General features: G+C 44.1%; 1 protein-coding gene across 4 annotated transcripts in view; it reads left to right on the top strand.

Annotated features, from left to right (window-relative positions):
• SERTAD2 (SERTA domain containing 2) overlaps positions 1–23,260 on the top strand; it is a 117,271-nt gene that overhangs the window by 87,842 nt on the left and 6,169 nt on the right. The window contains exon 1 of one of the 4 annotated variants that reach the window (XM_047069248.1): positions 4,148–4,253. The exons of 1 other annotated variant lie outside the window; for it this stretch is intronic. Coding sequence is in view for 1 of the 3 variants with exons in the window: in XM_047069245.1 (XP_046925201.1) it covers positions 10,971–11,101 (131 nt within the window). In the remaining 2 variants the exon portion in view is untranslated. Of the gene's footprint in view, positions 1–4,147; positions 4,254–6,739; positions 7,042–10,811; positions 11,102–23,260 lie in introns of those variants that run through there. 2 more of the 4 variants (XM_047069246.1, XM_047069245.1) reach the window with 2 other exon arrangements.

Raw genomic sequence — 23,260 nt, 5'->3', positions numbered from 1 at the left:
AAAACTTCTACATTGGTGACTAAAAGAAAAGATAAGGTCTACACCATTTTACCTAGGTGTTGCCTCTTCCAGGAAATCCAATAAAAAAAATTCAAAGGTCAAACAAGTGCATTTATTTTTAGTTGTATACTATGTTTCCATTTAAGCTGGGTTCTTGGTCAACATGTTTCTTTTCTAATGATGCCTCATAGCCTGAACTTAGAGGCATTTCCTGGGCATCTCTACACATTAAAGCTTGGAAATTTTTTAACTTCTCAGGGTAGAATTTTCATAGCTGGGACTTCAAAAATGGATTAAATATATTATTTACATTCCTCAAATTACCATCATTTTCTTAAGTGACTTCTTTATTCATAGGTGATTTAAAGGTACACAATCCTAGATAGTTTCTACAATAGATATGAGACCATGTATATAGCAGAAAAGAGAATTTAGTCTAGCCAGTCATATAAATGCTTGGTTTTGAAACATAAAAGATGGCCAGCATTAGAGTAATACTGTTAAAACCAATTATTTTTGCTGTCATCGTCTTACCAAGTTTTCCTGGAAGTTAATATTGGTTGATGATGTTCATAACATATTTGGTTATTGGCATATTTTTTTTATATTCCATGACCAAGAGGGCAGGAAGGTAAGAAGTGGTCATTTGAACCATCCAGGTAATCACTGGAAAATTTGCATAGGCAAGTCTTTTCCCCCCCATAATTATCAAATGCTGCTGTGGTTTTAAATACCATTTGACCAAGACTTTTATTTCTTAAAGTAAGTAGGAAGAGAAAACCTTTATAAAGAATACAGAATGGTGGAATTTCAGCAGTAATTTATCTGCGAGGTTACTTCCCCAGTCGTGAGACTGTATAGATTAATAGTACTTTGTGAGTGCCCATTGGTCCTTTTAGCTATGTTAAACCCAAATGCATATTTTAGAATTGCTGAAAAGCAGTTACAAGGACAATATTGTATTGCTCACAGCAGGAAAGATTAACCCCTTGAGTTTATGAAACTGGGTATAAACACTTCAGCATTCCTTAAATTATTCATTCAGTGAAAACTTAACAAATATCTGCCGTGTCAGGTTCTAGACAAAGCGATTAACATGAGTGAGGGGACTGAATGGTGTGATGAGTTTTCTTTCTTTCCTGTTGTGTTGTTTATGGGGTATTAATTTTGTGGGCTAAAAGGGGATGCTAACAAAGCTGACAATCAGGGTTGGGGTTCTTTGGGTAAGAAGTAGAATTATTATTTTACGACTCTAGTATAGGGTCGAAGCAAAGTCGTGTCCAGCTCCTGGCACAGCACTACCCTCCTGGTGATCTCTGCACGTCGACTCTGTACTTCCTGCCTATAACCCAGTCTCCCTCCTTGAGCACTTCATACTCTTCTCAAGACACTCAGCTTGCATCTTTCCTGGCTTCCACAATTTCAGTGAATGTTAGGAATCACAGCCTCCAGACCTTCTTTGTCCCTGGGAGTCAGCTTGATAAAGGAGTTCAATTGGCTGGTTCATCTCTAAGCCTCTGTTTACTCCTCTGTAAAACGTGGGAAGGAGGACCTGTCCTGCCTGTGGCACAGGGAAGGTGTTTTGAAGAGCGGACAAGTAAATCCGTATGAAAATGCCTTACAAACCATCCTGCTTCTATCCAAACGTTGGGGTTGGGGGCGGGGTGACTTGAACCATAACGGGTAACAAATCCAGGAGAATGTGGATAGATTGCTCAAATCTGTCTTCTAGATAGGAAAATAATTCCAAGAACATATTCTGTTGAATGGAGTATATTATCATTATTTGTACTTCTCCTTTCTTTTGGAAATTTGTGAATGTGAAGTTGGTTTTATATTCTTCCAGTTTGAGCAGGTTATCTCATTTGAGTCTAAAACTCCCCTATGGGGGTAGTCTACATTGTAATCACTTTTTTATAGACTCCTAGCTCTGGGAAGGGGCTACAGAAATCGTTGACCCTGAGCACCTCCTTTTGCAGGGTGTGAAAGCAGGCCCCGTGATGCTAAGCGTCTGATTCAGCCTCACGGCTGGCTGTGGCTGAGGAACTAGACCCCAGATCTCCCGACCAACAAACAACCTGTGCTGTTTTCCCTGGAACTGGGGCTGACCCTACACCTGTGACATGGCAGATTAAGAAACTAAAGAGTCAGTCATAATTAAGTGATTTATTTGTACAAGATCTTCAAACTCCTACTCCGGGACTCATCATCCCCCTCAGACTGGTTCCCGAGGACAGGGAAGGTCTGGAGGCTGTGCAGTCTCAAACATTCATTGACGCTTTCTGTGGGTGCCAGTGGTGCTGAGTGTCTTGAGAAGAGTATGAAGTGCTCAAGAAGGGAGAATGGTTTATAGACAGGAAGTACAGAGTCGACACGCAGAGGCCCTCGAGAGGGTAGTGCTGTGTGGGGAACAGAGGACAATAAGAGATGCTTATGAGAAGCCACCACCAGTCCTAGTGGAGCAGCATCTAGCAGGAAAGAAACATAGAGTTGTTACCAGTGGTTTCCAACTGAGGAGAGGGTGAGAGCAAAAGCTGTAGTCTCCTAAGAAGGGCTGCTCCAAATTGGACCTCGCAGTTTATCTGAAGGTTTTTTTTTTTAAGTTTATTTGTTGATTTTGAGAGAGAGAGAGAGAGAGAGAGAGAGAGGGAGAGAGAGAGAATCCCAAGCAGGCTTCTCCCTGTCAGCATAGAGCCTGGTGCAGGGCTCGAACCCATGGATTGTGAGATCGTGACCTGAGATGAAGACCGGAATGCTCAGCTCAACCAATTCATCCACCCGGGCGTCCCTATCTGACGATTTTAGTGGAAAATAGTGGCAAATGAAATAAGAAGGAAACTAATGCCCAGCAGAAGCCATTTTTTTTCTAGCAATGGTGAGAAGGGACTAATGAACAATGTTAGGGGAAAAAAAGGTTTTAAAAGCATTTTCTTCAAATATTATCATTAAGATATTTTAAATATTTAAGTATTGTCAGATTTTTTAAAAGGGAAGAAGGCATATCTCTAACAGAAGAATAACCTTCTCTCAGAACATAAGGGGCTGTCAATGCAAAGCAGTCCCATAATAATTAAGGAAGCTTTGCAAAAGCAGCCCTTCCCTGGAGTTGAAGTTCTGCTTGTGCGAATGAACCATGACTTCAGGGAGAAACGGGGAAAAAAACCTGACAAAAGTAGGTGGAGGAAGAGGTGGAGGGGAGTCTGCAGAAGTGGATGTGTTAACATGTTCCATTGGCACAGTGACGTTTTAAATCGCTAGTGGCTGCAAAGTACTGAACCTGTCTGTGCCACCTTCTCTAGAGTGTTGAGGTTTCCAAATCCTTCTGTCCCGTATGACTCCTTGGTAATCAACGAGGTGACGTGACTCCCAGAAGTTTATTTTAAAGTTAACAGTTTTCAGGGGCTCCTGGGTGGCTCAGTCGGTTAAGCGTCCGACTTCGGCTCAGGTCATGATCTAATGGTTCGTGAGTTCGAGCCCCGCGTTGGGCTCTGTGCTGACAGCTCAGAGCCTGGAGCCTGCTTCAGATTCTGTGTCTCCCTCTCTCTCTGCCCCTCCCCTGTTCATGCTCTGTCTCCCTCTGTCTCAAAAATAAATAAAACATTAAAAAAATTTTTTTAAGTTAATAGTTTTCAGTTGTCAGTGAATGAGAAGTCCAGGTTCAGGAAGAATGTCTATATTTTCCATAAAGAGATTATTTAGCCTAGCTGGCCGCATACAATATGTTTCAATAACTGAAATGTTTATTTTCTTTTTTTTCCCCGAAGACCAATAGTTTCAAGGTGTATACGTGGATGATTATTACTAGTATTTCAAGTGGAACCGGAAAGATAAAATGTAATAAGGGAGAAAGAAAAATTAAAGTTTAAAACTGTTTTAAAGTCTTTGTTTCTCAGTTTATATAACCAACTTGTCCTGGTGTCATTTCTTGGGTGCATGCTAATTAAGTGCTAAAAGTGGCCTTCAGTCAGTGAAGTCGTCTAGTAGTTTGCAAGATGTGAAGGTACAGAAACTTTCAAAGAGAAGCAGTGAAGTGCGAACTAGTAGCCAGAACTACAAAGCCGTGTTGAGAAGTAGCTTTCTGAAACTAAACCAGTGAGTATTTTTATAATTTACCATTACAGTTCTGTACTTACAAAAGCAATGTTTGTTTTCTCCCTAAACAGATATGTTCCTGATAGTTAAATGCGGATGACTGGCCTAATTTCTTAAATGTGAGAGCGAGAAGGAGAAACTCTAAACTCTAAATCCTGAGGGTAGGATTATTTTAAATGGGCTTGTTAATGTCCCAAAGAGTGGGAGTGAAAACCACACTTACATGTTCACTAAACATTTCTTGTTCATGTGCTGGGAATAAGCAATGATTTTTTAAAAAGCGTGCCGTTGCATACTGAAGGGAGTTGACTTCAAAAGCTCAGGGAGAGCCTTTCCTTATCTTGGTGGAATTGGGTTCCTAGGGCCAGGCAGGGATTGCTGTGCTGGCTTGCGGGGGCTCCGGCTGGGGGAGGGGTGGTTAACCACCTTGTGTCTGACCACATCGGCAGCTGTTGAAGCTGCCACTTCACGCTTTGACAAAAGATACCAGACTCTAAAAGTGGGGGAAGTGGAACTCCTACTATATAACGTGCACACTGTTAAGATGTTACTACCTTCCAAGGTGTGGAAAGGCGAAAACCTTTTCACTTGAAAACTCAAGTTTCTCTCCTAAGAATGCAAACCTTTCCTGAATTGCATGCCTTAGCAGAATCACTGGTCCACTCTGTGTCTGGAGACACAAAAATTGTCACTTAGATCTTAGTTCTTTTTACAGGAACACTGCATTTGGTAACCCGTTTGCTAGAATAAATATTCAAGTGTCACAAATATTCTGCAGGTCTAACTTGCTGCTAACTTCAGTTCATGGATAAACGGTTTAAATTCATTTTAAATTCAACAGAGCCTTTGGCCTCTGCCACAAAGATATCACAGGAAGAGATTATTGCAGCTTCTGTTTCAATGGCTTTTCCTTAAAAGTGAGCGCTGAAAGTATAAGGGAGTGGGTGGTTGGGAAACTGTTAGAAGTTAGTGTTGTCTCTAAAAGGCAGAACTCTGGAAATGAAAAATATCTTGGCTTCACAGCAAAATGTTTGAATGCTGTGCCGCCCAGGCACAGACTGAGCAGGACCTACAGAGGGCCCCGCACAGTACTTCCATGATGTGTCATTTGGAGCGCCATTATAATGAGACTTTTTAAAGACATCCACAAATAATTAGCTTTTGGCATTGGTTATACTTAAAGAAAAATCTATAAGATTTTAACTACACTGAGGGTCAAGTAAAATCCTTTTTTATTCTCCTTAAAGATAACACAAGAAACACTGCCTCCTCTACCAACAGTTTAAACCAAGTTTAATTTCAGTAAGATCATCAATTTGATTGATAACAAATCATTGCAGAACAGTTCGAATAGTCTAAACTTGTCTTGATGTTAACGACTTATAATCACCTTTATGTTAGGTCTTAAAGCTTTATTATTCTTAAATATAACTAGTAGAGTGGACCGTTAAACGCCAGCTATCTGAGATGATACTGATTGGGGTGGCAGCCAGAATTTTAAGATACTTCAATTACTTTTTGTAACATCTTTACACTGAACGCGCATTTAACTTTTAAAATAATCATTAATTTTCCGGGGGAGCTCTTTTCCTGGTGTTTTAAATTCGCACCACTTAGGCACACACACAGCTCTCCCAGTTAGTATAAATTTCTCTGCTAAATGAAAGTAGTTCAAAGCAGGAGCTTTCCTAAGGAGAGGGAAAAGGTTATCCACATGAAACTTCTGGGCGGAGGACCGGGGGCCTCTGACCCCGCTGCGTCTCCAATTCTGGCTTCTCTACCTGCGTGGGCTTTGCCAGCGCGGGCGGCCGGCTGCCGGCTCTGCACCGCTGCGCAGCCGGCCACGAAGGATGCAACTCGGTTCCGTCCTACTCCGAAAGTACTGTTGACTTGGTGACCCATTTCGAGGTGTTGGGCCGAGACTGTCGCACGCAAGGGGCATTTTCTGCCCCCGGCTCCAGCTGGAGCCCCCGTCCTGCCATTCGGACATCTCTGCAGGCCAGTCGTGCGTCCGGAGACCTGGCCGTCTGGGAGTGTCCCAGCTGCAGACGCTGCCGCCCCCCGCCCTCCAGGGACGCCTATCTCGAAAGCCGCGCAGGCAGCGTGGACGCCGTGCCGCGGGGTCGAATTTTTGCCCCTCACCTCCTATCCCCCCCTCCCCCGCGGGACCCTGCCCGCCCTGCTGACCGGCCCCAAGTTGCCGAATAGCTCAGATGCTTGTCATATTTGCGGTCGCGCGACTCAGCGGGCTGTGCGCGCGCTGCACTCGCCGCCGCCTTTGTCACTAGCCGCTCGGTCATTTGCATGAGTATTTTCTGGAGTGTGAGGGGATTATTGGTGGTTAGTTGTGGTCCCTTGGCCGGAGTGTCTCTTTTCGTCTCGCCTTCTCTTTAAGCCTTTCCTTGAGAGAAAATAAAGGGCGCGCCGGCCGGGGAGGGAGCCGTGGGCGGCGCTGCCACCCGACGTCTCCCGTGCTCTGCCTGCCCCTTCCTGCTCCTGCAGCGGCCGGGGCCCGGCTCGGCATTTATCTCGCCTCCCGGGACCGCCGGGGGAGGGGGGCGGGGCCGGGAGAGGGGCGGGGCCTGCGGAGCCAGGGGCCCGGAGCTCGCGGGAGGCTCGCTGGCCGCACGTCACTCCTGCACGGCGAGTGCTGGAGCACGAGCTGCCGCTCCCTCGGTCAGGGCGCCCCCTCCGCCCGCCTCCCGCTTCCTCCTCCGCTGCCTGCCTGCCGCCGCCGCCGCCGCCGCCGCCTCCTCCTCCACCATTGTATAATGCTCCGAGCGCGCCGGCAGAGGACTGCGGAGTCTTAGCTTCGGTCTCGTCTCCTGCCCGCTCCCCGGCGCCACCCTCGGGCCCCCGGAGCGGGGACTCCCGCATGGAGAGAGAGTAGCTTGAGGAGTGGGCAGAAACCCCTCCTGATGCGTTAGTTCCCAGGTGGAGCTGCATGTGGTAAGTTCTCCCGGCGCCAGGCTGGAGGGGATCCTCGGATGCGCCGGGCTCCCGGCGATGGGTGGGGGGCAGCGTTGGGACCCGGCCAGGGCCGGGAGAGCCCGGAGGGCGGAGGAGGGGCCCGAGCGGCCGCGGGGGTCGCGGGCGCCTCGGCGAGAGGGACCTGGCCTGGAGCAGGTACCCGGGCAAGCGTTCCCTCCCACTGCTTCCCGGCCCCGCGCCCTTAGACCCTCGGGCCGAGGGCCGGGGACCCCCCGGCGTACCCGGGCAGATCTGCTGGGGGAAGGGCAGGGGACGGGCAGTCACGGACCCAGGTCAGGAGGGGGTCGGGAGCTAACCGGAGCCCAGCAGTGGGGCGAAGGGAGCTTGGAGCTGTCGCTTCTACAGCTGGGATGTGTGTGCGTGTTGTGGCCGCTGTGTTGTTGTGAACGTACGAGACTTTTTTTTTTAAGGTTCGGATTGCTGGAGCGAAGGCTGCTTCACTTTTGGGTTCCGTGACCGGGTCTGCATCCAACTTGCTATAGTGTGTTTCTGTGAGTTTCTCTTGTGTTTTTAGCTTGAAATCCTCCCTGTCTTCCCTGCTTTCGCCCGTGACAAGTGAGTTGGTTTTGAATATGTGTGTGTATTCAACTTAACGTCTCACTGGCTTTTAAGTTAGAAATCTACAAGTCATCTTGGTGGTAACCGCCTCTGACTGAAAGGGAGGGGGCTGCGGGGAGCCAGCTGGCCCTGGCCCTGGACTTTGTACCATTAAGACAGAGGGTGCCGTCCGAGGGCCACTGCATCTAAAGAAAATCATAAATTGTTCTTATTTTTATTCTTGGTGGTCAATCATCCTGCCTTTAGCAGAAGTAGTAGTAATAGATTGAGAAGGGAGTAGGGTTTGGGCTTTAGCCTAAATTTCACAAAAAGATTAGGTATAGTTTGTCTTAGAGTAACTTTTTGCTTTCAAACCGGGTAGTTTCAGGATGTTTGGGGTGGCAGAAAGTAAGTTTTTACAGGCACTGAATAGGGAAGGGCAAATCAGCAGGGTGAGACATACAGCCTCAGACTATAGCAGTTTTTATTTGAATCGAATTGGGCAGCCTCAGTCTTAAGGAAGATAGTAGATGTTTTCAAGCTTTGTTCATGAAATATGCTTTTTGATTTCCCAATATCTGTTAAGAAATGGCCATAATGTGTGTAAAGAACCTAGAAGTTGTAGTAGCCAATAGGATCCTTGAGGCCTTAAGTGTTCAAAGTAGCGTTCTGTAATTAGGGACTGGCCTCTGACAAGATTGAAGTGGGCTCTTGGCTCCACTCAACCCCTGGAGGGCAGTCCACCTGAGAGTCTCTTCATTGTTGTGCTGAGGGGGGTGAAGGGGATAGTTGCTCAGCTAACCAGAAGGCACGGCTCACTCCAAGAGCCCCTCCCATTGCTCCCACTTTTTATAGCAGTCTATTCTGATTTGAGTGAGCTAGAGTGTGCTGCGAGGATGAAAATACCCATCCGAAGACCCAGCTTCTGGCATGAGCAGGAATAGCTTGTTCACGGATCTCTGCTTTCCTATAAATTTCATCCGTTTCTTTGTGGAAAGAAAAAAAAAAGATGAATGTTAGAAAGTTTTCTTTTAGCTTCATTGATTTACTTAGAGGGGATTATATGCTAATGTAAAGTTATTTATGTTGTTCCTCAAGTTTGGAATCCTTGAAAATAATTTTTACTTTTTTCCTCTCCTCCTAATTGAAACGTACATAACTGTGTTGCTGTCAGATGAGAAATCTTAGGAAATGGATTTGAGAGCCTTTTTTTTTTTTTCTTTTCTTTTTTGACACTCCGTGTGTTCCTTGCTTTATCACAATGGGTAGGTGAGAGGACTCACGTTTTATAATACCAGCCAAGTACACAACAAGATGTCCTAAGGAACAGTTTTATTGTCAGGCAAGTGTCACAGCTTCTTAGGTAACAGTTGCTCAGGTTTGTTTCCCTTTAAGAACTAAGAGAAGGATATTAATTGAGATTTTGAAATCCTTTAGACTCCTGTTTGCTGAATTGTCCCCCTTGAAAGCCTTTTCAGTGAGAGGGTGAAATGTGAATTTTACCCAGTTGTCATGCACTGAATTATCAATAATGAGCATAGAAAATAATAAAAATCTTGATATTTTAAAACTCACTCAAATTTGTATAGCAACTGATAGGTTTTGGCATCCACTATTTTACATAACACTAATGGCAGAATAAAAGTACAACACTACTTGAGAAAGACACATACACAAAACATAAAAAAAAAGGTGTGGAGGAGGTCAGAAATACAGACAAATGCATACAGTGGTCTTTTTGTTTTGTCAAAGTAGCATACTACAGATTATCAGTATGAAGTTTTACTACAAGGTTACCCTCCGTCAAAATATTTTACACTTTATTTTTTTTAATGTTTATTTATTTTTGAGAGAGAGTGAGGTGTGTGAATGGGGGAGGGGCAGAGAGAGAGGGAGACAGAATCTGAAGCAGGCTCCAGGCTCTGAGCTGTCAGCACAAAGCCCCATGTGGGGCTTGAACCCATGAACCGTGAGATCATGACCCGAGCCAAAGTCGGACACTTAACCCACTGAGCTACCCAGGTGCCTCGATATTTTACTTTAATTAACTGAGAAAGGTAAAAGCTACAACAGAAACTTTTTGAGTTTGTTTTTTGCTGTGGTTCCTCATTAACACCTATAGTAAAAGCATGGTGTTTTATTTTACATTTGATTTCTGTCAGAAAAATGAAGACCACTTTGTCAATATTCTATGTGGATTAAATACATGTAGAGAGAAATATGGCATTGAGGAGTGTGAACCTTAGTTCACTTTTAGAATTTTTTAAAACCTTTGTTGCTACAGAAATTTCATGTTTACTGTTAAGATCTATCCTATAGGAGATGGTTCTGGTTGCAGTAGTTTCTTGGCAAAGGACAGAAAGAGAAAGAGAGAGGTATCTCTGATTACTGAGTCCAAAGATCACACGTATGCTAAAGGCACCCCAGAGGGCAAGCTTCCAGTTTTAAGTGAAAAATGGCTTCGCAGTAAAGGTAACACCTACCTTCATAGATCTTTCCATGAATTAATACTGGCCAGCAGAACATGAAAATCTAAGATTTGGCCACTGCATATACATAAGTCATAATTTTTACCTGCTGCTACTATGTATTACTTCAACAAATGATAGAAACCCATAAGCTGGGACTCCTGCTTAAAAAGTATGTGGGTTTTCAACTTAGTTTTAATATTCTTGAAGGAAACAGCTACTAACCAAAGCTGGCGTGTCTTTTAAAACAATTATTGTCTCCAATGGCCAGTGCAATTGGTATGAAAAGCAAACTTCTGCCCTCTGTGCAGATGCTGGGAAACCCTGTGAACAGAACTGTCCCCTGGAGCGCCCATCACTCATTGTGTGGAGCAGTGTCTTTCTCCATGAGCACTGTGTGGCAGTTCATTCTTTGTATGAATCTGTGAATGGCATATGTCAGGCCGATAAGACGACATTCCTATTCTGGGTAATAAATAGATGCCTTGTGGGTTTTTTTTTTTCTTTTTTCTTTTTTTTCTTTTTTCTCAAAGATCATGAGACAAAACATGCTTGGCTGTCTAAAAATTTTCATTGAAATACAAATAAAAATTTCAAAATAAAAACCTCACAGTATCTTTGAAAACGTATGACTTTTAATAGAACAAAACAAATACTTGTCATTTAAACTAAGCACTTCATATAGACCATGCAAACTCCCTTTTGGAAATTCTGCTCCCTTTGTGGTCTGATGGCTCCAAAAGCTGGAAAGCCTCATTTGTCTCCTCTCAAGGTCTTCTGTCCCTCATCTGAACTTAATTAGAAATACCTGCCAGGATTCACTGACACAAACAACCACAATTTGATTTATCTATTTTAGAAACCCAGGACCACGTAAGCTGTATGCCATGCCCAGGGCTGCTCTCAGCTCAGACCGGAGTCAGCTCCTGCTGGCCTGTGTGGCCTCTCCTTACACTTGCACGCTGTGTGTGGAGCGCTGGCCCTGGCCATGAGCAGGGACGGCAGGACGAGGGGTGAGTGTGCCCGGCCCGGCACCGCCCGGAGTGGAGTGAGCTATGCGGATGCGTGGGGTGGGGGCTGGAGGGAGGAGAGTGGAGGGCAGGTCTGGAGCCACTGTGCAACTGCTACAGCAGGTCTGACTAGTTTTAGGTGCCCAAAGGCAGCTTTGTTTCTCTAGTGACTCCAGGTAGCAGCAAACCTATGTTCTTAAAACGAATTCGTGTCTGAATTACTATCTTTTTGTCTCTCTGCAAAAACCCTGTAACTTTGCAGAGTTATTAAGTAGTTCCAAGGTTTCTGCTTTAACAATCTTCATAGGCGGTTAACTGAGGAGACGATGCTGAACCAAGCGTTTTTGTGCTTCTAGGCGGTTTCACGTAGAATAGTGAAGGGGAAGGGATTCTGGCTCTTAAGGGCATTTTATGTATACACACACACACACACACACACACACACACACACACACACTCATGTTTACAGTGGGCTGTGTGAATCTGCTGAACAGAAAGTGAAAAGAACCGCTTGGATATGCCGTGGTTAGACGATTACATTCAAATTACGTTCGGATGGCTACGCCACTTGCTGCACATCAACCTTTAGCTCCTTGCTCTCCTCTCCTGGCCGGCTGCTTATCACTCCCTGCCACGCCGGGGCTCCTGGGGCTTCGAGCAGGGCTGCTGGAGTACCCCACCCTGGTGTTTAGAAGTGCTGCCTGAGTTCAGCTCAGGGAATCTGAAAGTCCCAAGGTCATCTCTACACCAGAACAGGTTTGCATAAAATTCTAGCCACGCTAAGGAGATAATGAGGCAGCACCTGTTTTAAACCGAGCCTCCCTGAGTGGTTATCCCATTTTTATAATACCTGACACAGACTTGCTTTTCAGATTTCTCTCCTTCTTTGAGGAGGGAATCTCCATGTGCGCGTGTACTTCCGTGTCTTCCCCGCGGTTGGAGAAGCCATCCAGCAGAGGAATTTGAGTTTTGTGGTCTGCAGCTGAACAAGAAATTTTTGTGCTGCCTTTCTGCTTGTCTTGAACCTGGTGGTGGTCCTTTCTGAATAGTTTTTAAAACAGGCTGCTTTCTTCAAAGCATTTTTTACCGAATCCAGGAATGTAAAATAAAGTAGATTTGACCTGATGATGATTGTTAGCTGCCTGATGGTAGCTGGTTTCTAAATTCAAAATGTGGATTCCTCAAGTGGCACCTGCCTTCTTGCTTCTGAAACCCCTGAAGATAGGCAGGAGGACTGGAATGTCAGGGGTCGCAAGTGTGGTAGACTGGAGGCCCGCTCTCCTTAGGGATCATTGGAGACCATTGAAGTGTTAAGAGGTCAGTTCCTTAGAAAATAAATATTTATCATATTCAGTGTGGTACTTTGATTATTTTTATTGTCTTTGACTAAGTGACTTTGTGTTCCATGGGTCATTAATTATCAATACGTAGAAGTCTTCAGAAAGAAACACATTTCATCTCAAGGTGGCCCCAAAGTATTATTTGTAAAAATGAATGGCTGCCATATTTATAAAGTATCATTCACAGCTCTTGAGTCTAGTTTGTGTCCTCATTTTCTTTCTCTACTTTGTGAATTTCTCAAGTATACTATATAAAGTTTAGATTGTCTTTGTAAGACCTTATCACTAGCCTGCCCAATTCTTAGGAGTAACTAAAACATTCTGAGTATGGATGTGGCTTATATGGGACTGTGATTTACACAGCAAAATAGTTCCCTCCCTTTTACATGTCTCTTAAGTCTATTTCTATTATCCTATACCTTCAGTTTTTATCTTCTTGTGTCATGTTGTAGAGATTTTTTTGAAGGAATCCAGATTTGGACCATACAGTACAATGTTTAGTTTGACTCAGTAAGTAAATTAAAAAAACAAACAAACAAACAAAAAACTAGACTGCATGTGGAAGTTAAAAGATGAAATATGTTCAATATTTGTGAGCAATATTTTATAATCTGTCTTCTTTAAAGTGATCTTTCACAGTAATACAGAATACAGTATAGTATACAGTAAAGTATTCTGAATTTGAACGCAAAGAAGATTAAAAACGCCCCATAATGTTTAAGAAACACTTCCATAAAAACACTTCCTGATGTAGCATACTTAGTTTTTATTCATTTCATCCAGTGGTAACTAGTTGGCTAACAAAACGTGGAAGGCAACCTTTTGTTTTAACTAAAGATGCAAATTTATTTTGCACAGATTTATTTGAACAAAGTACATTTGCCTGTTTCAGTGTGACTGTTTTATATATCTGATGGCCCTCTTTTTTTAAAAAAAAAAAAACAGAACAAAAAAACAAAAAGCAAACCTGTCACTTACTTTTGGCAAGGCATTGGTTTCTACCCAAAGCCTTTTATTCCCCCTGACATTGTTTATTAAAGGTCTCTAGTGTGAGGGGGAAAAACAAGGTATCTTTGGGGAAAAGGTGCTATAGGAGGGTTGAAACCAGAATCCCATCCAAGCAATTATAAATACAGGAGAAAAAAATATTTTCATTATGTACGGGAATGGGGGTGGGGAAAGGCTGGCTAGACTTTACAGGCACATTATCTTAAGGGAAGGAAAGAAATTCAAATCTAACAATTTTTTTTCTTTAATTGATTATGAATCTTTAGATTCAGCATGCTAAAGATGATCCTGACACCAAATAAGCGTGAATTACTACCATCAGAATTTAAATGATTATAGTAAATTATTATAAAAAATAATAATGTTTGTATTTACAGAGTTTCAAATGGAAAGTTTGGTGATAGTAGTTAATTTCTTATGAACATTATTATGGAACATACATCATCATAGAACATCAACTTGTAATTGAGTAGAAAAATAGTTCATCAAGTAGTTACACAGTAACTGGTTTCGTTATCTCTCTAAGGTTAACTTTGTTACATTTTATAGTTAAATGACTCCTCCCCAATATCCTTTTTTTTTTTTTTAAATTTTTTAACGTTTATTTTTGAGACAGAGAGAGACAGAGTATGAACGGGGGAGGGTCAGAGAGAGAGGGAGACACAGAATCAGAAGCAGGCTCCAGGCTCTGAGCCATCATCAGCCCAGAGCCCAACGCGGGGCTCGAACTCATGGACCGTGAGATCGTGACCTGAGCTGAAGTCGGAGGCTTAACCGACTGAGCCACCCAGGCGCCCCCCCCCCCAATATCCTTTTTGAAGTTTTCCCAAATAACTGCCCGAAGCCATATCTGTTCAGTATGGAAGTAATTTCCAATTCTTAAGAAGCAATAAGATTATTGAAGGCTTTTCAATACTAGTGAAATTCTTAATGCTACCATTGAGAGTAACTCGTGTGGTTGGGAGTCCACTGTGGTTAGGACCTCCACTGGAAAATTTGAACTGTTGGCTTCTCCAAGTTTTCATCTTATACTTGGGTTTGTATGTTTGTTGTTGTTGTGTGTGTTCTCACTTCAGAAATCCTCCAGGGATTTTAACCATGGTTTTTGAAACATCAGTGTCACATACACAGGCAACAGCCTTTTTCTACATATAGTTTATTATTCAGTCTGAACCATAGCATAATGTAATTTAGTTTGGCCTTGGCAAGCCTCTTGGCTCACTTAGCAGTGTCCTGTGTAGACTGCAATTTGGGAACAATCTCTGAAATGTGTATACTTTGAGAAGTCTATAGGTAGAATTGCAGTGAATAATCAGAATTCAGGCGTGCCTTGTTGCTCTCCTGCACCCCCTTGTGGCTGAATGTGATGTGCTGTCTTTCAGAGTTTGAAAGGAGTTGACCTGTACTGGGCTGGCGTACTTAGTTTACACGGAGCATTAATAGCCGCCTTCTATGTGTAAACTAACCTCTCAAGTTAATAGAATAGTTCTCGCTGAGGGTGTAAATAATTTATTGTGCTTATTTGATTTTTTTAGTTTGTAGAATTTCAAACATACGTATTGACATGTTGTGTGTGTGTGTGTGTGTGTGTGTGTGTGTGTGTGTGTTTAACTTTTTATTACGGAAAATTCCAAACACGCAAAAGAGTGTCATGCATCCCCTTGTACATATTACCCAGTTTTAATAGTTGTCAACATTTTGTCAATTTTGTTTCAGCTCCGTGTCCAGGTTTTCTCTTGAGGATTTTGAAGCAAATATTGAGTATGTTGTTGTTAAACTTAAGTTCAGAAACTGTATATTTCTGCTCAGTCTTTTACTTCAAGGGTGGGGTGCTTTTGGCCAGAATCCTTCGGTAAAATAAAATAACTGCTAGCATTTCCACTGTCTTTGGAAGAAGGTGACTGATGTCCCTAGCTTCATAAGATTTAGCTTTAAAACCTAAAATTCCCAGCTGGTGGAGGAACCAGTAAGACAGGATATTAGAAACATTTTATACTACTTAACAGTAACATTCGAAAAAGCCTATTTTTCTTTCCAGATGTTTATTAACAAGGCCATACTATATTCCAAAGAAATATTTACTTGAAACGTTCTCTCCCAGAATTTGAGTCTGTTTTGCTTACTAACTGCAGTTAGTTGTCAACATTTAAATTTTGCCTTTTCTTTTTCCGAGAGAAAAGATTATATTTGACAAACCGACAGTGTCTGAAGCAGTCTTCAATTTAATAGAAGTATGCAAAAATCACGAGAGACGCGGCTAGAGTTTCTTAAATGTGGACATTAGAAGACATTCCCAAACACTCCAAGTTTTTTGGGTTTGTTTTGTTTTGTTACTTTAGTTAGGGGTTGACTTCCTGGCCGAATTTCGGTTTTGTCTCCAGGCTTTAAGGCTGTGTCAAGAAAGCAGAGAGGACTGTTCCCCGGGTCTCCGTGGAAATGCAGTGTCTGACGCCTAGCAAACAGCCGGTGCAGAGCCCTGCGGCCCGGAGCCCCCTGCGCAGCGGGCCGAGCCGGGAGGCGGCGCCGCGGCAAACAGTGGTGTCGGGTTACAGCTTCAGAATAGCGCCCGAGCGCGCCGAACTGGCTTCCTCCAGTGACTGGCTTCATAATTACATTGCTGATTTGTTAGGGAAGGCTTTGTCTTACTTACCAATTAGCATGGATGTTACTGCGGGGACCTCGTCCTGGATGAGCTTCGGTTGTTTTTTTTTGTTTTGTTGCGAAAAAAGCTTTCCCGGTGCAGGCAGCTTTAGGGCTTGTGTTAGTAACACTCTCCCCTGTCTTCGGGGAGTCCTTACCCTGCCTCTAAATAAGCAGGGAGGCTTTCTCCCCGTTGGAATTTTGCCCCTGTGTTTCCGCCATTCCCCGAGGCCAGAGGCTGTCACTTTGGGGTCTGAAAGGCGGCCTTGGGGAGGGCGGTTTCCACCCCCCACTTTCTGCACCCTCCTGGAGGCTCAGCGGATCTCCCCCCCACCCCCACCCCCATCCCCACCCCCATCCCCACGCTAGGGGATCCGTGGTCACTGCGAGGAGGAGCGTGTGGCGTGGCACAGCTGCGGGTAGGAGCCCTTGGAGAACTGGGCCTGTTTCTGTGAGCTGTTTCGGCAGCACCGCCACCTACTATGTCCATTTCAGGGTGGCCTTTGTGTTTTCCGGGTGTGTTTTGTTGTTAACTTGCGCCAGGGAGGGTGTTAAAAGCCCCGACATTATCAGATTTCTGAGTCCCGTGTGTTTTTTAAGGTGTAATATTTTAACAGTGTAGCAAGTTGTCTAAGCAAATGTGGCTTCCCCCCACTGAAGTTGGATCAGGCTTTTCCTTCCTGCCTGGGAGTTGCTGTGTGACATTCTTGACAGTGGAAGCACCATTTCTCAGAGTTCTGCCCTGGGGCTGGTGGGAGGAGTCCTTTCTTAAGACCGGAGGCTCTCCGTTTGGACCGCCTCAAAAACAGGATCCAGAATGCACCTTAAGGCAAGTAGACTTGAGAAGGGAAGTGAGACCATCCCATGTTGCAGAGGCTGTCTGAGAACCATTTCTCCGGCCGGCCTCTCTCTGGGTCTTGGAAGTCTCACACACACACACAATTTTGCCAGGGGCCCTTGCTGCTACCCCCATAAGAAACTGGAAGAATGTGTGTGTTTCCACTTAAAGGGCTGTGGGTTTTGGTGGCACAGGATGTCCTATGAGGAAATCACCCCTGCTAGGCTCTTTGAAGACACTTGTCACACATCTTCTCTTAGCTTTTTTTTTTTTTTTTTTCTCTTCAAGGGAGGTTGATCCATGAGGACAAACCATTGCTCTGAATTGTTGGCATCACTGTAAATGTTTTTTCACTTTTAGGAGTTTTAGTGTCAGCACTGGTACTTCTGTACCCTTCAGCGACCAGCAGTCACATAGGAAGATGTAGTCGCAGAGATTAGGGAGATGGCTTCCTAAAGCTCCCCTTTGAATTGGGAGCCTTTTCCTTGAGAGCTACTAACGAGTATTTTTTAAAAATGTTTTTATTATGGGGCGCCTGGATGGCACAGTTAAGCATCCAACTTCCCCTCAGGTCATGATCTCACAGTCCGTGAGTTCGAGCCCCACATCAGGCTCCGTGCTGATAGAGCCTGGAGGCTGCTTTGGATTCTGTGTCTCCCTCTCTCTCTGCCCCTCCCCTGCTCGCTCGCCCTCTCTTTCTCTCTGTCTCAAAAATAAATAAACATCAAAAAAATAAAAAATAAATTTAAATATATTTTTAGTAAAGTCTAGCATGCATACAGAAACATGCATAGATCCTAAGTGTGCAGGCCAGTGACCAGACTCCCCAGAAGCCATGACCCACTAAGGAACTACCCTTTCCTGACCGCAGATACCACAGCTTAGTTCTGCCTTGTTACTTGCCTTTTAAAACAATGTGTCACTTAATGGTGAGGCCTGCTACGCTCCTGAATGGGATAACACTGGACTTCTAGTTTTTATTTACTAGTACAAAAGGAAATCAGAACAGGCTCTTAAAAATGGACACAGTGTATGACCTAGTTGGCGTGGAGGTATTTTTAAGTAATGATTTTCATCCTTTTTTCACCAGTACGTAGTCAGAAAGGCAGCCCCCATGGTGGGCTGAGGAGGCTTCCCATTCAGGCCCCCAGGGGCCCCAGCAGGGATGCTACCCACAGGGGCATCACTGCCCTCGGTGGGCCTGTCTGTGGGAGGCCACAGAGGGCTCTGGAGACCCTGCAGGTTAAAGTAAGGGGGGGGGGGGGGAGGACGACAGAAGTGGTAGTTTGCAAAAGTAGACTTAATATTCTTAATTTATTCTTAATTCTTCTTAATATTCTTAATTTAAATAGAACATTTATTTTTGACAGTTCAAATAGCATTAAAGGGGAGTGTTCATTTGTTCATTTTAAAGACATCGCTTTTAAAAAGTTGAAAAACATTGAGTAAAGAGAACTTTCTGATTGTTTTTTAACTTTACATTTTGTTTCCTTAATGCCTTAAAAATATAAAAGCTATGAAATGTTAGGCTTTTAACACATAGGTACTATTTCAGTTCCTTCTTTGGATGCTGGGCTTAAGGCCTCACTGCCATGCACTCTAAGATCAGGCAAGAAGAATCTGGGTCCTGCTAGCCAGTGGGATGTGATATATCAGTCTGAGAAGCTGGGCTTTACCATTAAAATTGAATCGAAGGCACCTTAATTCTGCATATAGTCTGTTTTTTTTTTTTTTTAATGTCAGTTGTCAGTTGCCATCGCAAAAACGCTGTTCATTTCCTTTTTTCCTTACTTGCTTAGACACAAATAGGGAAGACCTTTAGACTCCCTATTGGGAGTAAAATTAGATAAAAATATCCACAGGCTTACACATGAAATGGCTGGATGCGGAAAAGAGGAAGTTAGGGTCCCCAGACCAGCATAACCTGGAAACCCGGAAATGCAGATTCCCCGGCTCCACACTAGACCTGCTGAATGAGAATCCTGGGGGTAGGGGGATCGGCGTTCTGTGTTAACAAGCCCTCCAGGTGAGTGGGATACTCGCCCAAGTTGGAGAAGTGTGACGGGCATTCACTAGACGGCTTTCTGAGCTAAGCCTTCCCTGCCCACCCCATGTGTCTCAGTCCCACCAAGTTTCCTGACCCACATCCCGCCCTGTACAGCTCTCACCTCTGAGGTCTGTTCAATTCTCCTCTTTCTCAGATCCTCCCTCTCGGGGACAAAGACACACACATCACCGTCTTACAGTTCCCTGGCTGTCCCGCAGTCTTTTCTCATTCATTGCATTTACTATTCAGTCAGCAACCGTTTGTGGGGCATCTTGTGTGTGGCGAGGACTGCCCTGTCCTCCGGATACAGAGGTGAATGAAACACCGTCTGTGCCCTCATGGGGCTTATCGTCTGGAGTAGGAAATAGGCATTAAGAGACCATCCCATCTTAATACAAATCTCAAACCCTGTCTCCAGAAGTCTTCCCTGATCACTCCAGCCTATAATAACCTCTCTGATGCGTTGCTATGGGAGTCCCTCAGAATCTGAAATTGCACACCCCCAGGTAGTCAGGTAATATCAGCCCCTGTGTTTCTGGTCCTATGGAATGTCTTAGTGACCCCGTGTTACTTTTGATCATCTGCCCAAGCAGATTGTAGCTTTTGAGGGCAGGGTCCCTTCTGATGAAAGCCGTGCCACCGAGAGCCAAGTTGGGTCCATAGAGTTGTATTCAGTATTAAATTTCTTGGAAAACTCCGGAAGAGAGGTTTTCATTTATATTGCTACCCATGAGTTTTGTTCTTTATTTTTAAAACTTAATTTGCTGTAGTTAACACTTGTTAAAGTTTATGTTAAGAAAAATGAGGATGCTAGGAGTTTGTTTCTAGCAAGTTTATTGGGAAGGGGGTGTTTTATCGGGAACCTTGTATCAGAAACCACCGAATATGCAAGAGAAGAGTGGGTATGGTTGGCTTTAGGCTCCTTGGAGGGGCAGAAAAGGGAGGAAACAACCACCCCCCTCCTGCATCCGGGGATCTCTAACCAGCCCTGAGGTTCAGGGTCCCTTTTTGGATCTTTGGCTGCAAAACTGGGTAAAAGACATGTGTGTTGGGCTTAAGTCTTCACAAGCCAAGGGAGGAGACAAAGAGGGGTGTCAGGTCTCTGGATGGCCTAGAAGCCACACTTGTCACAAGCCCCTCCTTTCTGTCCCGGTGTAGATGTCCCTGTTCCACAGCCGGGGCCTTTCAGGCAGGAACAGCAGAACACCCCCTTCTCAAGTGTTACCTTGAAGCCCTTAATGAGCCCCAGCTACTACTTGGTCTTCAAGCTGCAGCCCAGTGAGGCCTTTTAAAAGGTCATGTGCTTCGCCAATAGCGTGCTTAAAGAGCTATTGTTGTTTTCTTAGCGAGCCTGGGGAGCGAGGCTTCTCAGGAGCTGCTGACCCTGGCTTTGGCCAGCCTGAGCCCCAGGCCCAGAGACACCATTTGGCTTTTTGCCCTCAGGTTCTTGAGTGGCTTGTCTTTCCTTCTTTGAACTGTGCCCTGCTCCCGGAGGTGGTCGTTAACACCGCACTGAGAGTGAGAGTTCTCAAAACCTCCCTCCTGTAGGAGTTGGAGGCCTCTTCTGAACGTGGTCAGTGGGAGGACTTGACTCAAACAATGTGTTAAGCAAACTCTGCAGAAACTTTAGCTCTTAAAAATAAAAAAATTAAAAACATGGTTTTAAGAGTTCAAGTTTCTAAGTGAAGATGCGGACTCCATTCTATTATGTTGCATTTTATCCTTTCTAGCAAGATTTAGATAGAATCAGGATTACAGATGGGGATTGTGTGTGTTTTGCAATCTCACTTGGGTGTGTGCAGCCAGTTTTGCCTCATAAAATGCTATAGAGAAATGAAGGCAAACCTGCTTTGAGACATACTGTATCATGGGTTATTAACACATCTGAAAAGCCTCCAAGCTTCCATTTGTCTATCCTGCCCACAAATTTTGCTTACAAGTGGCCTCCTCCTTCCCCTTCCAGCATTACAACGTCTTATCAGGCTGCCCCTGAAGCATTAGGATTATCACACAGCTATGACCAGCTGGCTCATTCTAATTGGAAATTAAGTGCTTCTCACATTGAAATCTCTTTGAAAACATCTCCACCGATCTCCTTCAGCTGTGGGAATTCCTCTAAATGCCTGTGGTGCTGCATGCTTGGTAAACATTCGAGTTTCACAGATCCAGTGTTTATTTCTAGAGAAATAATCCTTATTGAGAAAGTTATTGAAAAGTCCTATTGTTAACCTGGCAACAACTCTTTAAAAAGACAGTCCTATAATGATGACTAAAAGAAAAGGATGTCTTACCTGTTCCCTCTCCCCCAGAAAATTCCAAGTGGCAGTGAGGTTACTAATTTTTTTTCTAGTTATTTATTTGGTTTACATTTTTGTGCTTCTCAAGTGCTTCTCAAACTTTTTGTGATGAAGGACCATCTTGCTTGTTCTTTCCTTTACTCTAGTAAAACATAAAAATACTTACTAGAGAAATGGAATAAAAGTACTGAGCCTGGGCGGCTCACTCAGTTAAGTGTCTGACTCTTGATTTCAGCTCAGGTCATCATCTCATGATTGTGAGATCAAACCTCACAACGGGCTCTGTGCTGCATGTAGAGTCTGCTTAAGATTCTCTCTTTCCCTCTCTCTTCCTGCCCTTCTGCCACTCTCCCCCACTCAAGCTCACTCTCTCTCTCCCTCTCTCTCTCTCTCTCAAAAAAAAAATATATATATATATACAAAAACAAAGGAGAAGCCTCATTTTAGAAATTAGATTTACAGACATACAATTACTCTGTAAATTTGCTGTAAACGTTTCTAAATAATACAGTATCTCTGTTTAACTCATCGTGGGCCAGTAACAGTTCACAGACCGGCACCTTCTACAGACTACACTTTGAGAAACACACATTTAGAGTGTATTTGTATGAATTTGTGTATTCTCACACAGATTCACATGTATTGGGTGAGATTACATTATAACCTACAACATAGACCATCTAACAGCTTTATATGAAAATTAAATGCACTCAGTGAGCTCTTTGGCAAAAATGGAATTTTTCTAGAAATGAATATTTAAATGCTTAAATTTTAAGGAGATACAATAGTGTAACTGTCGCAAAACACAGCCATCCAGTAACACTTCTAAGGCCTAAAGGGGAAAGTGTCCTGTAATGTGAAGTGAAATCACCTCTCTGATGCACACTCACATTTAAGTAGCACAGGTACTTTAGATAGGAAATGTTCTATGCAAAGTATATATACAAATGAGACTTTTTAGTACTGAACAGTAGGAAAGGTTTTTGTCATGGGGAGTATTAGATACAGAAGTCACATCTGCCTTCCCTCAGAGAACATTGTGGGCTGGTCTTTGGTCCTTGTGATTGACATCCATTTTCTTCATGTTTATGAAGGAAGGCGTTTCATATAAGTAACTGTATATTCTTTATGAACATTAACAAGTTCTCAGGCTGATTCTGACATTGACGGGTCGTGGCCATCTTTCTCTCCCAGAGACCGAGGCATGTGAAGGCAGTCACTCCCAGTGGAACTTGTGTACCAGGCTCTGTGACCCCCTGCGTGTTGTTTGTCCATCTTGGCGGGGGGGGGGGGGGGGGGGGGGGGCAGCGTGGCCTTCCTTAACAAAGTGTTGCAAGGAAGATCTGTGCAGTTTTGTTATGGTTAGCCTTATTCCCTTAGGATGAGACTCAATTCAAAATGATAATGAGGTGTAGGAGATGATACTCAGCCCCTTGAAGACCAGGCTTTATTCATCTGTGGGACTCCCAGATGGGACTCTTGGGCAGAGTGCCCAAGACAGCATAGATGCAGAACAAGTAAATCTAAAGGACTGAATGAGGCTCCATCAAAATCCACTGAAGCAATCCAGTAAAAGGCAGGTCACTTTTAGAAGAAAACATTGGCGAAGTACAAAGTGCTTGTATGTGAAGATATCAAAGAGTGAGTGGCACAGACGAGAGGATTAACACTCGCCTGTGGGTAGGTGCTGTAGAGAGGGTGAGCGAGCAAGCAAGCACCGGCCTGGCTTAGTTGGAACCACGTCTTCTGGTCTGGATGGCACGAGAACAACTTTCTTGATTAAATGGTTCGAAAGTGAGGTCTGTGAGGCAAAGGCCAGGGGACTTGGAATCGTTCTATTTAGATGGCAGAAGTTCCGAAAGGAAGGACCCCTCTCCAGTAGACGCAGCTAGCTGAGGGGGGTCTTCACTAAGGCGGGGGCAGGCGAGGAGCCTGCCTAGGCTGTGAGCCTCAGGTGAGGCGGGGCAGCAGTTCAGAGCCAAGCCATTCCCA

Source organism: Lynx rufus, unplaced genomic scaffold, assembly GCF_022079265.1.
Source record: "Lynx rufus isolate CCGP_SWC_20201006 ecotype Redwood Valley unplaced genomic scaffold, mLynRuf1.p SCAF_8, whole genome shotgun sequence".
In the NCBI taxonomy this organism is placed as follows: Eukaryota; Metazoa; Chordata; class Mammalia; order Carnivora; family Felidae; genus Lynx; species Lynx rufus.
The sequence above is the reverse complement of the archived record's forward strand: the minus strand, read 5'-3'. Positions and strand labels throughout refer to the sequence as shown.